Source organism: Falco peregrinus, chromosome 18 (assembly GCF_023634155.1).
Source record: "Falco peregrinus isolate bFalPer1 chromosome 18, bFalPer1.pri, whole genome shotgun sequence".
Lineage (NCBI taxonomy): Eukaryota > Metazoa > Chordata > Aves > Falconiformes > Falconidae > Falco > Falco peregrinus.
Genome location: NC_073738.1, coordinates 5,856,917 through 5,871,063, shown reverse-complemented (window position 1 = coordinate 5,871,063; position 14,147 = coordinate 5,856,917). Strand labels below are relative to the sequence as shown.

At 47.8% G+C, this 14,147-nt stretch overlaps 1 protein-coding gene across 7 annotated transcripts in view; it reads right to left on the bottom strand.

The window, feature by feature from the left end:
* Nucleotides 1-14,147, bottom strand: part of KANSL1 (KAT8 regulatory NSL complex subunit 1) — a 100,925-nt gene that overhangs the window by 17,431 nt on the left and 69,347 nt on the right. For 5 of the 7 annotated variants that reach the window (XM_005235862.4, XM_055790129.1, XM_055790127.1 and 2 more), the window contains exons 3-6: nt 13,349-13,490; nt 8,174-8,278; nt 2,923-3,038; nt 1,249-1,444 (exon numbers count right to left, since the gene is read on the bottom strand). In XM_005235862.4, coding sequence (XP_005235919.1) covers nt 1,249-1,444; nt 2,923-3,038; nt 8,174-8,278; nt 13,349-13,490 — 559 coding nt within the window. The remainder of the gene's footprint in view (nt 1-1,248; nt 1,445-2,922; nt 3,039-8,173; nt 8,279-13,348; nt 13,491-14,147) is intronic. The other 2 variants (XM_055790128.1, XM_055790126.1) reach the window with 1 other exon arrangement.

Sequence of the window (14,147 nt, the reverse complement as noted above, 5' to 3'; positions counted from 1 at the left end):
GGACCGTGACCTAGCCATCACTTAGTTTTCTCTTGAGTAACTGGAGGAGTCCACAGAAATCCCTCTGCTATCCGGCACATCTTCCATCCTTTGGAACTGCTCCTCTGAACCATCTCCGATTACCAAATGCCTTTGATGACTACAGCCAAAATCTAACGCTGAATTAACAGCCACTTTTTCAAACACCAAGTGCACGAGTCAGCATCACCTACGAGATAGTTCATAAACTTCCAAATCACTGAAGATCTTGCAAGTGGTCACTGCAGAGCTCTACCAGAAATACCCCAGATAAAAGTGCAAATGAGTAATCATTTAAAGCTAACTCAGTTGAGGGAGAATCTTATTTTGCTCAGAAAAAGGTTTCTTTTTGAGCTTCTCTTTAAAACTCCAGCACCCGCAGAGTGAAAACCCCCGAACCCTTGTGGTAAATTTTTATTTGAAACACTCTGACTCAAAGGTAAGTGGATTTTTGCCATCTGTGTTTCTGCAGTCGTAAGAGCTGCATGCACAAAAAAAGTCCTTATTCCCTAAATTTCTAACTATCTATCCTCCAACTGCCAGTTTATGGCATTCCTAAGAGAAATTACGAAGAATGAAGCACGGCCTTTCCTCAGGCAGGCAATCAACTGTATTTTCACTGAATTGAATTTTGCATAAGGGAGAGGAGTGGAAAATAAAATAAATAAGAAAACAAAACCAGGAACAGTCATGGCATTCAGCAACTTCCAAACTCGAGCAGCGGAAGCGAACACCATCACCTTGGCAGCCCTTTTGCAAGACACCCCACACACGGCTGGTCAGACAGCTGCCGTTTTGCTTTGAGCAAGTAGCAGCAAGTTCCTGGGGCTGTTAATTCCTGCGCTCAGAGTTAAGGTTTCTGGTACTTCCCAGAGCAGCTTTTGGCTGCTCAGCCTGTGCCGCACTGAGCTACCCGGCCTGAAGTTCACCTCGGGCTGCATGGCTGTAGAAAAGAAAATCCACCATCAGAGTTCAGCATCTCCCCTCCCCAGTGACAGCTGCTAATGAGTCTTCCAACAAATTCAAAGCTTTTCCTCCTTTGTTTCTCCTTCACTTCTCCAACAGCCTTTGAAGCTTCACTGTCCTCCTCTTCCCATTATTTTTTCCTTCTTGATAACCACAAACATTCCCAAAACAGGGAGACCTCCTCAGGTGAAGAGCAGCAGCACACCAGACCATCACATCAGGCCCTCACCAGGCTCTCGGTGTGAAAAACCAAACAGCACTAACCTTTTTGGAAAGGGGCATAACGCTGCTGGGTCGAACGAGCCGTCGCTTCTTACAGCTCAGCACTGGGCGAGTGCGAGCGGCTACACACGTTCCATCCGAAGATGAAGAAACCATGTTCAGTCGTTGCTTTTTATGCAAGAGCTCCTCAGCTTCCTGGCCATCTCCCTGAGCATGTTCTGCCAGGCCAGGCTGAAGACTGCCCAAGGAGAGAAGAGCAGAGGCACTGTTATTCATTCAACCACCCCACATTACCCAGCTGTACCAGGCCAGGTTCACGGTTCACACCTTAGCAGATGCTCTAAGCTGAGTTTAAAGCACGGCACTTTCACCAGGCAATAGCTTTTGTTAAGCCAACTCTAATTTTTGCTTTTACTTTGGTCACATTCCACACTCTCCCACCACTGAGCCTTTGACAAAAACCTCTGGAGGTTCTGAACAAAGCCCAGCATTTTAAGCCAGACACAGAACAAGACCAAAAGCCACTCTTCGACCTGAACAACTTTACGCCCAGAATTCAGCTTCCCCCAGAATATCAGTTCAGGGCATCTTAAGACAGCAGGCTCTCAGGAGACTAAATGTCAGAGAGCACAAGAAAGAGAACATTTAATTTTCTAGAAAAAATATTTAACCTCCATGTAAACTTGATTCTGATTAATATTTGAGAACTACAGCTCTAACAACTCTCAGCAGTGACACCAGGAAGGTGCAGTGTTAACATTAACCTTTCTGATTTAGGTACAAAGGACTTCCCTGTCCACACGCAGTAACCCTGCCCATCAATACACCACACCACCTACCAAATACCAGCACAGCGCCTCATCTACGGAACCTTTTCATGTATATTTTACAAGTGTTTCATTTCTAAAAATGCAAAACATTAAAGCCCTGTGGTCTAAGGCTCTGGAGTTCAAAGGCTACAGGCATATAAAGGGCTCTGTTACAGCCTGCAGTCTTTCAGCTTTGCAATGAGCGAGTTGATCAGTGCTTTCTAAGCTTGCTCACACTGCCCTGGTGCAGCGTCCCTCCCTCCTCAAGGTACTAAGCAAGTGCAATGGTGCTGGTAGTGCTTCTCTAGCCACTATCAGAACTTCAAAGCCTCACGTGTTCAAAGGTTTTCAAGTGGTTCAACCCTGAAATCATCCTGTGTAGCACAGGGGAATTTCTTTCGCTTGTTTTCATTTACTCACTTAAAGACTTTCTCAACAGAAACAGCCAGAGAAACAAAGAATTTAGAAAGTCTCACTCCCCAAAATGGGGTTTAGGTTTCTCAGTGTCTCCAAAAAAGCAGGCCAAGCCGTTACAGATACTTCTGCAAAATAATTGCAATCGGGCTACTAGGACCTTTGAATCATACAATTTGCAAGTGCATTAAAAATACCCATGAAGAAACAGTTTTGAACATGCTCATTGCAAGGCTGCCTGCAGGGCCTGTTCATGTAAACACAGCTCAGTTTAATACCATTTTCAGAAAAACAATGCAGCAGAAAACCTCAAGCAAGCCATCTCCTCCAAAATGTTTCCAAATATGATCTACTACCATACTTTTTTCTAAAAAGACCATTTATACTGTTACAACTCAGTTACTACCACCCACCATATTACAGGCTGGTTTGCAATGGGACTTTGTCAAGATGACAAGTGTCAAACTCTCCCCATAACATGCAAGCAGCTTACGTGTTAATAACTCCATTGACGGGTCTTGGTGCTCCACAGGGCTTGGCAGGATGGGATTCAGGAGTATTTGCGGCAGAAATACCCAAGTTCTCCAGTGGCTGGGATCCAGAAACACTCTAAGGAAGGATGAGAAAGATCATAAATTAATAAAAAAAGCTTCTTCAACAGCCACAGCTTTCTTATTCCCAACTTCTAGTTGAAGATTCTGCACTGCAGCCAGCGGTTTCCAGACAGGACTTCAAAACAAGGGTTCAGAAGTTACTGTGTGAACAGGAGACCAGAGACGCAAGGGCTTCTCAGGGAGCAGCTCGGGCAAGAGGATGGATACACGACAGCGCTTTCACTGCGAGAACCAAAGGACTCCAATCCCCCTCAGGCAACCGCTAAGGAGCATGAAAGGCTGAGGTCTTTAAGGAGATTTTAGTGTTTTGCCTCAATAGTGCAAACAAGTTCATAACCACCTGTAAACCTCACAGGCAGCTTCTGAAGTTTGATGTTGTGCTCTAAGCCACGCGGCCGCAAGCTCTTGGCTAAGCACTTCGGGGGAAAATGGGAGGAGGGGGAGAGGAGAACAGACTTGCACAACTGAATTTGCATCTTAACTAAATACCTGTGCAAACATGGTCCAAAAAGCACTTTAAGAAGTATTTTTAAACAGTACGCACACAAGCTGTGCTTTACGGATGTAAGCGGGGCAATTCTATGAAGCTAAAACTGTCTGATAAACGCAAAGCTGAACACACTTTTTGGCAGAGGGAAGCAGTGAGGACACAGAGCTCCCTCCTGCCGCAGGTCTGAAACACAAAACCCCCCGCCTCCCCAAGAGCGGCAGCTACTGCACAGCTGCAGCACGGGACGCTGCACATCTCCCACTGCAAGGGGGCTCAGCGGGGGGGTGTCACCGCAGCCTCCAAGGACACACCGGGGCTCTGCACCTCCTGCCAGTGACACTCCTGCTCCCCACCCCAGCACCCAGGTGCTGGTGCGGTCCAGGGGGTTCACACCCCTGGCACCCATCGCCTCCAGTCTCATCCTCACACCCCCCCTTTTTTTTTTTTTTCAGACACACTCCTCCTCCTCCCCAGGGTTAAACTTCATTTCTTCCTTCGTGCAGTACTTCCTACGCTCACTGCCAATGTCTCTCGAGCTGGGTTTCCCCCTTCGCACACGCAAGGGCAGTGGTGCAGTTCAAGTGCTAGTAAAAAATACAAAATAAAAGGTCTGACTGATCGACGTAGATGACCGGCCAGCCAGACCCCTGCTCATCTCAAAAGCATCGCTATTGCATTGATTAACATCTTCCCTGCAATCACTCCCCCATCTCAACGAACAACTAAAACCAGGCTACGGGGTGCAGGACTAACAGTTTCCAGAACAGTAGAGACCTGACTCACCCAGGAAAGAGCAATTTCTAACAACACAACTTCTGCCTGTTGCCTGTTTGAGGAACTTCACTGGGTTTTCTACACTTCTGCTAAAAAAAACGTTTCTTCCAGGGGGGAGCAAAGCCAGGATCAGGCTCACAGGCTGGGCTCCAACACTCGGCGCGGGCATGCAGACGGAGGGGCACGATCAGGTGGTGCCCGCAGTGTCAGGCAAGCACAACGCGGCAGCCCGGCAGCCTGGCGAGGTGAGGTCAGTGCAGGAGCCGAACGTTTCCCTCCGGCTTCCAGCGGCTTGGCAAGGCTGAGCCTTCACATGACACCTCTGCCGGAGGCACCCAAGGTTCAGGAGGGCGGGTACACATGACTCATAAGCTCTTTTGAAATAGGGTATTTATTTTCTTCTCCAGAAAGGGTCTTAAGGGAGGAACTTCTTCTCCAAGAGAGGTCTCTGGCTCGGTGGTTCGAGATAGGAAGAGGGCGACCCCTCTTGCTTCCTGCGGAGGAGCTGCAAAGCATCAGTCCAAAGTCTATTTATCAGAGGCAGCCCAGCCTCACCTTATCGCACCGAAGACGGGTGCACCCTAACAAGGCTCCGATGTGAGCAACGGCGGGGATGAGCAGGACTGCGAGAGCTGGCGTCTCTGGCATTCAGAGCAGAGGCAGAGCTCCTGCACCGGCTCCTCCTGGATGCACCTCCCAGTGCCATGCCTTCCCCCAGGGCTGGCTGTGCAGCCAGGCTGGGGTCCAGAGCATCCCCCATCACACCAGGATCACACTGATGCTCCAGACTGAGCTCTTCTGTGTTTTGGGTATGCCTGTGGACTCGAAGTCCAGGTCTTCAGGATCCCTACAACTCTTGGAGCGTGTCAAAGATTCGGCTTTAGCACACCTGCTTGTTGCATATGAGCCCAGGAGCCTGCAGCTTCCCCAGGGGCTCCCACGGCAGTGACGAAGCTGTGTGCTGGCAGGCAGTCATGACCCAACAGCAGGAACATCTCCCGTACTCCCAAAAATCTCCAAACAAAACCAGACAGGTTCAGACCTTCACCTATTATTAGATTACAAACCCCTACTGCAGACAAAAGCCTTACCAAGCCACTCCATCAATCTCTTTTCTCATTTACTATTAAAAACGTGAAATGCACACCCCTCGCCAGACTAGCAACACAGCAATGAACGACTAGCAACGGCCGAGTTATTGCTGCAGGGCTTTGTGTTATTCCCATCTTCAGGCGAAAGTATTTATTCACACACTGAGCTTCCAGCTCCCAACAGACATTCCAAGGTCTTCTCTCAACCCTTCCCTCCACTGATGACAGGATTAGTTCCTCCCAGGGATTATCAGCTACATCCCACATATCAAGCCGATGCCGGAGGACACGTATCCTGCATTCACGCCGGCCAAAGGAGATACCCATGAGCAGATGAGACCCACAGAGGAGCTGGGGAAGAGACAGGATGGATCCCTCCCCTGACTTAATCTGCCACTTTGTGGGGGAGAAGCCAGGAAAAAAAGAAAAAAACACCAAAAAACCAAACCAAAAAGCCTAACTGTAAGCAGCCCAAAGAGTGCCAAAATGATAAGCACCTCTCCAGGAGAGGCCCAAGAAATCCCCTTCCAGTAAGCGTCCTGACGCAACAGGAATGGTCTCTGGGCTAAACTCTGGCCTGGAGCAGATCAAGGCTCTGACTCAACACCCCACCCTTACGAGCAAGCCTAATTAAGAACATACCCTCCAGCAGCGGGGCTTGGAGGCTGGGTGCCTGGAGGCAGCGTTTCTGGTGCCTGACACCTCCAGCACTGCTGCGGAGAACGTGGCTGCATGGAGCGATGTGCGCGTCCACCAGCAGCCACGTGCGGAAGGGAAATAAAAAGTCCTTTTCAGGAGGAGCTACCCTCCAAGATGGCAAGCACGGCTGCAGGAGCAGCCACAAGAAGGTGCCAAGTACGAACCCGCAGCCTGCTTCACACTGAAAATATTGTTCTCTACTGCTCTCAGTATCTACTGTTTGTCTCACTGTTTACCTCCAAGACCTGCAAGAGAGGTCAGATCTCCATCGCGTGAGCACTGCAGTAATAAAAAGTCTCTGTCTGAAGAGCTCGTAGCCCAGTGAAAGGGACGAGCAAAGGCACAGTGCAGGAAATGAGTAAACACAGCAACAGCGAGATGGCTGTGAGTAGCACAACCAGACAGCACCGGCCAAGCAAGCGTTTTCTCTGCTGTAGACTTCTGGTGCACAGACATTTACTGTTCCATACGGAGATGATGTCTAAGACAATCCAAAAAAGGACAATGTGATGGTTTTGTAAGTATATGGAAAATATCTTTCACATGTAGGGACAAAGTCAGGTGGGACACAATCCATCCACCTGCAGATTCCCAAGTTGAAAATACACGCACGTCACATAAACATCCTGATTTAAACAGATAGGGAAGAAAATATTCTTCCTATCACTGTTAAATTTGATGATTTATCTCCGTTATCAGCCTGCCATTTACAGATTAGCTCCCAAATAGCCAATTCATCAGCGCAGGAGCATGCCATTTCTGAAGCGAATCGGAGCATGTTGGCAGTGCACTCGCTCATTATTCTGCAAGCGCTTTTCGGGTTAAAGCATGAAAGGGGGGGGGGGGGGGGGGGCCACACGACAGACGGACATCACTGTTCAAAACCAGACACTGCGTAATGCTTGTGATTCAATCACGATCTGTGGCAGCCCCTGTCATCCTGGCTCTCCAGCCTCCCATTGCTCTTCCAGCGTGGCTCTGTTTTCAGCTGAAGCACCATCTACTATTTCAGTCGTGAGCAAAACCTGTTCATTGTACTAAATCACACAGCAGAGTTTTGGGCTCAGCTAGTCTGCTAATTAAGGACTTAAATTCCAAACACACATCTGAAAGCCAGTGTCAAGCAAGGAGACATTTTATTACAATCACTCGTTAATAACCCCTTTGCGGTCTGGTGTTACTAGAGAAATGCACGGTATTTCATATTAACATTGAGTATCAGAAAAACTCTGACAAAGTCTTGCCAACAATAGGAGAATACACTTGAAGTACAATTTTACGGTCACTTCTAGTTAATTTTTTTATCTTTAACAAGTACATTGAATATTGGCCTATGAAACTCCAGATTCCCACCGTGGTGAAGCTCCGTTTCTCCCCAAACGCGGCATTAGGACAGAAAAGCAGGAGTGCTGCAGCTTGGCAAGAGGAGTTTGAGCCACGCAGGGACTACCCTTCTCTTAGTACTAAACCACAACTTCAAAATCCTCCATTTTAGTACGTCGATGTGTCCCACAGGATCAAAAGTAATCACAGCCAGGCTGAACAGTACGATCAAGCCTTTACTCTGTGGCCTACATTTCTGCATTAAATAATAAATACCTGGCACTCCACATAGTTTCCAGTGCATCTCACTGAAATCATTAGTTCCCTTTCCAAGGGGTAACACTCAGGCAGATATTAATAGCCACATCTTCAGAAGCCTTTGCTAATTGTGCTGCTCTCGGTTCGAGGTACTTTTTTGCTAGAGGGAAAGGATTAGTTAGGATTTTTAAGCTTCACAAAATGCTAATGCATATTACAAAGGCACCCTGAGGAACTCTGTTCTAACAAAGGTGTTTAAATCCCATCGTTTATTAACCCCCAAATAATCTGGGAGGGGACGAGCTGAGCAGACCAGCAGGTCAGCAATTCCCGCGTGAAGTCCCACAGAGAGATGCTTCTGCAGGAGGCCAGTCCCAGGCCAGACACACCGCTCCAGCACCTCTCTCCACTGCAGCCTAAAGGATGAACCTTCCCTACCCAGAACTGACGAACGCGAAGGATCTGGACCCAGTCACTTCTGCTGCTGGCACTTACCAGCCGGTCAGCCCCAGGCTCCAGCTTAACTTCAGCACTAACGGGACGGGATGCATCATCTACTGCAGGATCAGGGGGTGATGCTTCACCAAGAACTATCAGCCCCTGGAAGAGAGGGAAGGGAACAGGAATTAACTGCGGGTCCTTTGGTCTCAGCAGGGAAACTGCGCATCCATCGTCCCCCAGAAACTACAACCACTGCACAGCAAGGCTCGCATTCCCACCACATTTTTCAGACGCGATGCCAAACCGAATCCCCTGCTGCCTGGATTTTCCTGACATCTAAGCTGAACTCAGAGGGGGAAGGACAGTGGCTGAAGCCGGATCACATGCCTTCAGCCCCGTTAGCAGCAGAGTTAGCTCCCTCTCGGGCAAAACTGCTGAAAGGCAGCTGCCGTCCCACTTCCCACCCCTTCCCCTCCACCGAGGAGGTTCAGCAAGCCGCACGCCAGCAAAACCAAAGGGAACAGCACAGAGCAGGAAACGACTACTTTCATAGTATGCAGTGGAACTCACCACCACAGCCAAGCAAACAATTTTGAGCGGGTGCCAAAAATCTACAGTCAAACTTGTTACTCCGAGCAGATTTTTTTCAAAGAAGTGATATTCACAAAATTCAATACAGAAAGAAAAACACTGATAAACAAGCCATTGCTATAAAGCTAGCGGGACAAAGCACAGTGGCAGAGCACTGTGTTATCAAGCTTAACATATGTTGTCCTGTTTACGTTTTACTCTAAGTGAAGCTTACTCTAAAGGCAGGACTGCTTTCTCTCTGAACACCACCAAGTAAAATAAAATCATTGCAATCATGCATATTCTGAGCTGTATTATAACAAAGCAGGCTAAAATGTGCAAGGGATTACAGAGCCGGTGGAACCTATCGACCATAAATATAATCCAGGACAAAGACATGCCAGAACAAGTTTGCATTTGGTCAAACAAGGAACTAGGGAAAGGGCTGCTCAGATTAGGAACAGGCAGATCAGTCATCTGAAAACAATTCAGGAGGTTGCACGGTGTGTCACAAGGACGTGAGCCTGGAAGGGAACTTGGACATGTTATCTGGAGAGAGGAGAGAGCTACCAGGCTTCCCTCAAAGTCCACAAAGTCAAATCTTACATGACCGATGCCACAGCACGTGGCCACGGAGGTCGCTCGTAAGGCTGATTTTGTGCCTTGACACAATCTTCTATACAACAGATCAGCGGCTTTCCAGAAAAACAGTGGTAGCCCATAGTTCAGGGATAGTTTATTTCAGAAATTCCTAAACCAAATACAACTGTAGATGGCCTCTGACCAGCAATGAGGAAGTAGCTGGCTTCTAAAATAAACATGACGACAGTTTTCTAGAGTCTTCTGACATCCCAGAAGGATGTTTAGCGGATGAGAGGCTGGAAGCCTAAACTCAGTTAAACACTGCTGCGCTTTTCCTCTACTCTTGTAAGATCCCTCTCCAAAAGCAACCCATCACATTTCACCACTGCTTCTAGAACCATCCTCGGGCATGCCTCAGCACACAGGTCAGTCATCTCCAGACATCAGGTGTAGGAGACAGTGGACACGAAAAAGGGAGAAACTGGGACTGAATGCAAGGCTGGAACCAAGGAAATCGCTTCCCTCTGACACTCCAGAAAGCACGTGGACTTTCCATTTGCTCAGCGAGAGAGAGAGATGGGGAAGCATGGCCATCACGAACAGAAACAGCCACCGAGGACTTCTGCCTTCAATTTGAGGGAAGAGGACGAAGAGCTGCTCCATGCCTCAGGAAGGTGCAGTGATTAGTTCTACATACTGTGAGTATCGGTTTAGAAGCATGTCCTTCCACTGGTGACTCTAAAGCAGAGGCAACGCTTAACACAGCCCTCCCTGCGACAGTCACAGATTTGGGTTTCGTGCCATCGTACAGAAGCTGCGCTGCCCAAACCTGCCGCGTGCGCCTGCATCCTCTCCCAGCTCCCAGCCCACAGGACAGCATCTGCCTACGGAGGCATTGTGCTTGCTGCTTTGCCGCTAAGTCTCCATTATTTATACACTTCTGAATAACAGAAAGATATTAGAAGGGCAGCACCAGATTTCCAGCTCCCTTTCAGGAAAGGGAAAGGAACAGCGCTTCTGAATTATTCCGAAGCCACACAATACTTGCTTTTCACCAGCATTCTCCAAAACAAAGAAAAAAGGAAGGCTCCTTCTAGTATTTATGGGCAAGCTGCTGCCTTTTAACTCCCATTTTTATCACTAATTATGGTATTAATGAAAAGTCAATCATAGAGGTCTCAGAGCCAGATCCCAGATGTCTCACAGTCCCGTAATAGTCAGCAGCCCCCCTGCCAGGGGACTAATGGGCCAGGAAGGCGGCTGACACACTTTAAGGTACATCAGGAAGAGACTGAGGGTCCTAAACAGCCTCGCAGTGGGACAGCAGCGTCTCTTACGCCCTAAGCCCGACACACCACTGCCGACACAGGAAAACCATGTGAGAGCTGCAAATCCTTCCAGCAAGAGGCTCCTCCTAACTCCCATCCCACCCTTCCCATCCACATTTCTCTTGACTCAGCAGCTCTGGCCAGAGCACAGCCTTCCCCACGGGACGGGCTGCACACAGCAGATCAGAAGCTCCAAGGGAACACAGCGAACTCATCTCGGCTGGCCTGGAACAAGTTGAACCTGGGGCTGCAGAGACAACGTGCAAAACAACCCCGTTTTTAAGGGGTTTTGGTGACTGGATTTCAGCCAGGTCTGCCACTGCACAGAATTCCTGCAGGAGTCCTTCATCTTCATTCACCTCTTATTCCATCTAAGAGTGGAACTCATAAGAGACACAGAAAGAGGGGAAAAAATTGCTGTTTGTTCCTTTCCAAACAGGGAGCACCTGCCACCCACACATGCGGGGAGGTGCAAAGACTCTGCGTGGGGGGAGACCAGCACCACGCCACACCCCACTCCATCTCCAAAAGAGCCCAGAAAGCACACCTGTGTAAAGAAACAAACCCACCTTATTACCTTCATGGACATCCAGTCCTTTAAATTAACTGTACATGCTCTTCAAAACCAACAAAAAAATCAGAGGCACAACAGCCCGCTATTTTTAAGCCCCAGAAAACACAGCACTTTACAACTACCTTTGAACGCACGCTCACGGTTTGCTGTTTTCCTCCACATCTCACCAGGCTCCACCTGAGCCGATCCAAATGTGCTGAAAACACAATTACTGCCGAGACACCCAGGCAGCAGTGTACCTTCAAAACAGGAGGGTATTCTCAACTGCCTGGTCTTTCTCTTGCTATGATCTGAGAAAGCAATGCATCTTATCTTGAAGCGGTACACTGAAATGTAAACCTGAACATATAAAGGTAATTAACCTAAAAATAGAATAAAATAGAACAGCAACTTTGAATTCCTGCAGCAGCTACATTTTAACCTCCTTAAGGCCAAATAAGCTAAAATTATGTTGATGGAAAAAACAAGGCGTCTCCAAATTCTTTAATTGTTGTCCTTGTACAATTTGAAGCCAAATCCATTCCAGCAAGAGTCTTGTAGCACGGAAACATGCTCCCGTTTCTCCAGTCTCCTGTACTTGTCACAAGCTGCTTTTACAAATCTGAGCTCTTCACTGGTGAAGACAGAGCATGTTTTACAAGGCATCCCCGAGTTCGGTGACACAAAGGCAGCGATGGCTGGGTGCAAGCGGTGATCTCCATGAAGTCCTGTCAGAGAGGTGGGGTATTTGATACTTGCTTTCTTGTTCAGGCACAACAGGCACTATCAAATCCTCAACATCTGAACTCTTCTGTCACTCAAAGTGGCACACTTTATCTTAAATTCACATACCGGGTTATCACAGTTGAGGAGTTTTCATTTGAACACATCAAAAAAGGTGACATCCTGCTTTCCAAAACCTCAGCTGTACTTTTCACCTTGGACGAAACCCTGTGATGCTCTCCTTCCAGACCCCGAGACTGCCACCTTAGACAAAAACATGTGATGCTTGTGGCCATTATCAGGCCATTTCACAAGTCCGTCAAGTCGTCATCATCTGATGAATGCACCGAATCTCCAACTTCATTAATGAGTTGTCTCATTTCTTCCATTACTTAACTTTTAGCATATGAATGTTTAGCTATTGTGTACTTAGAAACCATCTTGCGCGATTGGCTTTCCCAAGGCAGAAAGAAGACGACTCTTTCTGAAACTGGTTCATTAAGGTGACACACAGCCCGCTTCCCAGAAGCTTCTGCTCTGCTCTGGGTAATGTATTCCACTCGATCCCGTGCTCTTCCACCCAGTCATTTATAGCCCTCACTCCTCCATCAGCCTGTTCGTCCACATAGCTGCATAAAAGCTCCTTCTCCCTCCCCTGCCTGGGCTTTCCACCCGCCTGGGAGCCTCTCTCCCTGCCACCCCCAGAGCACCACACATCTTGGGAAAAGCATTTGCCAGACTCCGAATTCCTGAGGATCTGTAAGTTGATGCAATACCATGAGCCTTCTTGCCACAAACTCCAGACATTCCTCCCTCCAAAGCCTGACATTTAACGTGCATGCCTGAACATGTCTCGATAACAATTCCTTCCTCAACCCTTCTCTGCTATCCCTCATTCTCCTGCCATTTGAGAGCAAGTCTGAAAAAAAATATAATTCCTTCCACAGAGAAAGGTCAGCACCCAGAAACAGTCTTTTTTTTTTTTTTTACGATACAGACTCAATTTTAAGCCTGTGCTATGTGACAGCATTGAAGCAAACTTCCTCCACAGTCTCCTCCCTTTCCCAGTAAGTCTCGTTAAGCTGTTCCTTATTCCTACCTTCAGCTACTCCCAAAAAGAAGGAATGGGACGGTTTAAAAATACTTTTTTTTCAACTAAAAAACGAGATAGGCTCAAACAATCAGGAACACGCACGCAAAAGCAACAGTTTTGTTCAGTACCCACAGATGAACTTTCAAGTAAGGTATTGCTCTCTTCATGCCACCATACTGAACCAGGGAAAAGAATGACACGCAGTCCACGCCAAGTAGCATTACAATTAGTCACAACTGTGCAATATGCTTTTTGAGAGATGGCAGGGGGGAAAACAAGGCATCAAGACTTTGCACACACACTCTCCACTGCATCGGAAAAGAGAGCCATTAGGAGAAAAAGCAAAATCACACGTATCCGAAGGCACTCCTGGTCCTCACCTTATTGGCTCTAATCTGCTTGTAAATGTCCGTTTGCTGCCGGATTCGGTATTCCAGGTCTGAGACGTGGGCTTGGAGCCAATTCCAGCGACTCACGATGGATGCACGGTCTGCTGCCCATCTCCACTCTGCCCTTTGCCTCCTGGAAAAACAGAGAGGGGAAGGGGGGATTAGTTTGAATGTGATTTTAATTACGCAGCCCATAAAAAACAACTAGCAGAACTGACAGAGAGATCAAAAGCTAGACACTGAATGGCGTGACCGATATCACCTAGCCACCACTAATAATTACCAACCAAACTACTGCCGTGCTATAAAAGCCATGCCTCCACAAAGCAATATTAAAACAACTTTTGGTACGTAGTGATTGAAGTCCTGCCTATGCAAGCGTTAAGATTTTATTCCATGCTTAGCTGAACCAGCAGCTCCAGTCCTACCTGGCCACATCTGCCAGACCCACTTTTCCAAGTCCTGGAGAAAACAAAACTCATCTGCCCTCCCTTCCTTAATGTAACCTCTTTAAAACAAGACCTCTGTCATCAGTCACAAAATACGCCTGAGCACCAGCGTGTACCACATGGCCACAATTAAAACTCGGTGGCAAGTTTCACAACACACCATCATTCAGTTTTAAGAGTAACCGCTGTTTGGAGACAGAGCGACAGAGCTAGCAGCGCCTTGCACAAACTGCTCCCCTGCAAGGAGGTGTTGCACAGCAAACCTGACTTCTGCATCTGATGGCTTGACCGAGCAAACAAGCCAGCAAGAAACGGCAGAAAATTGCCAAGTGAACAACTCC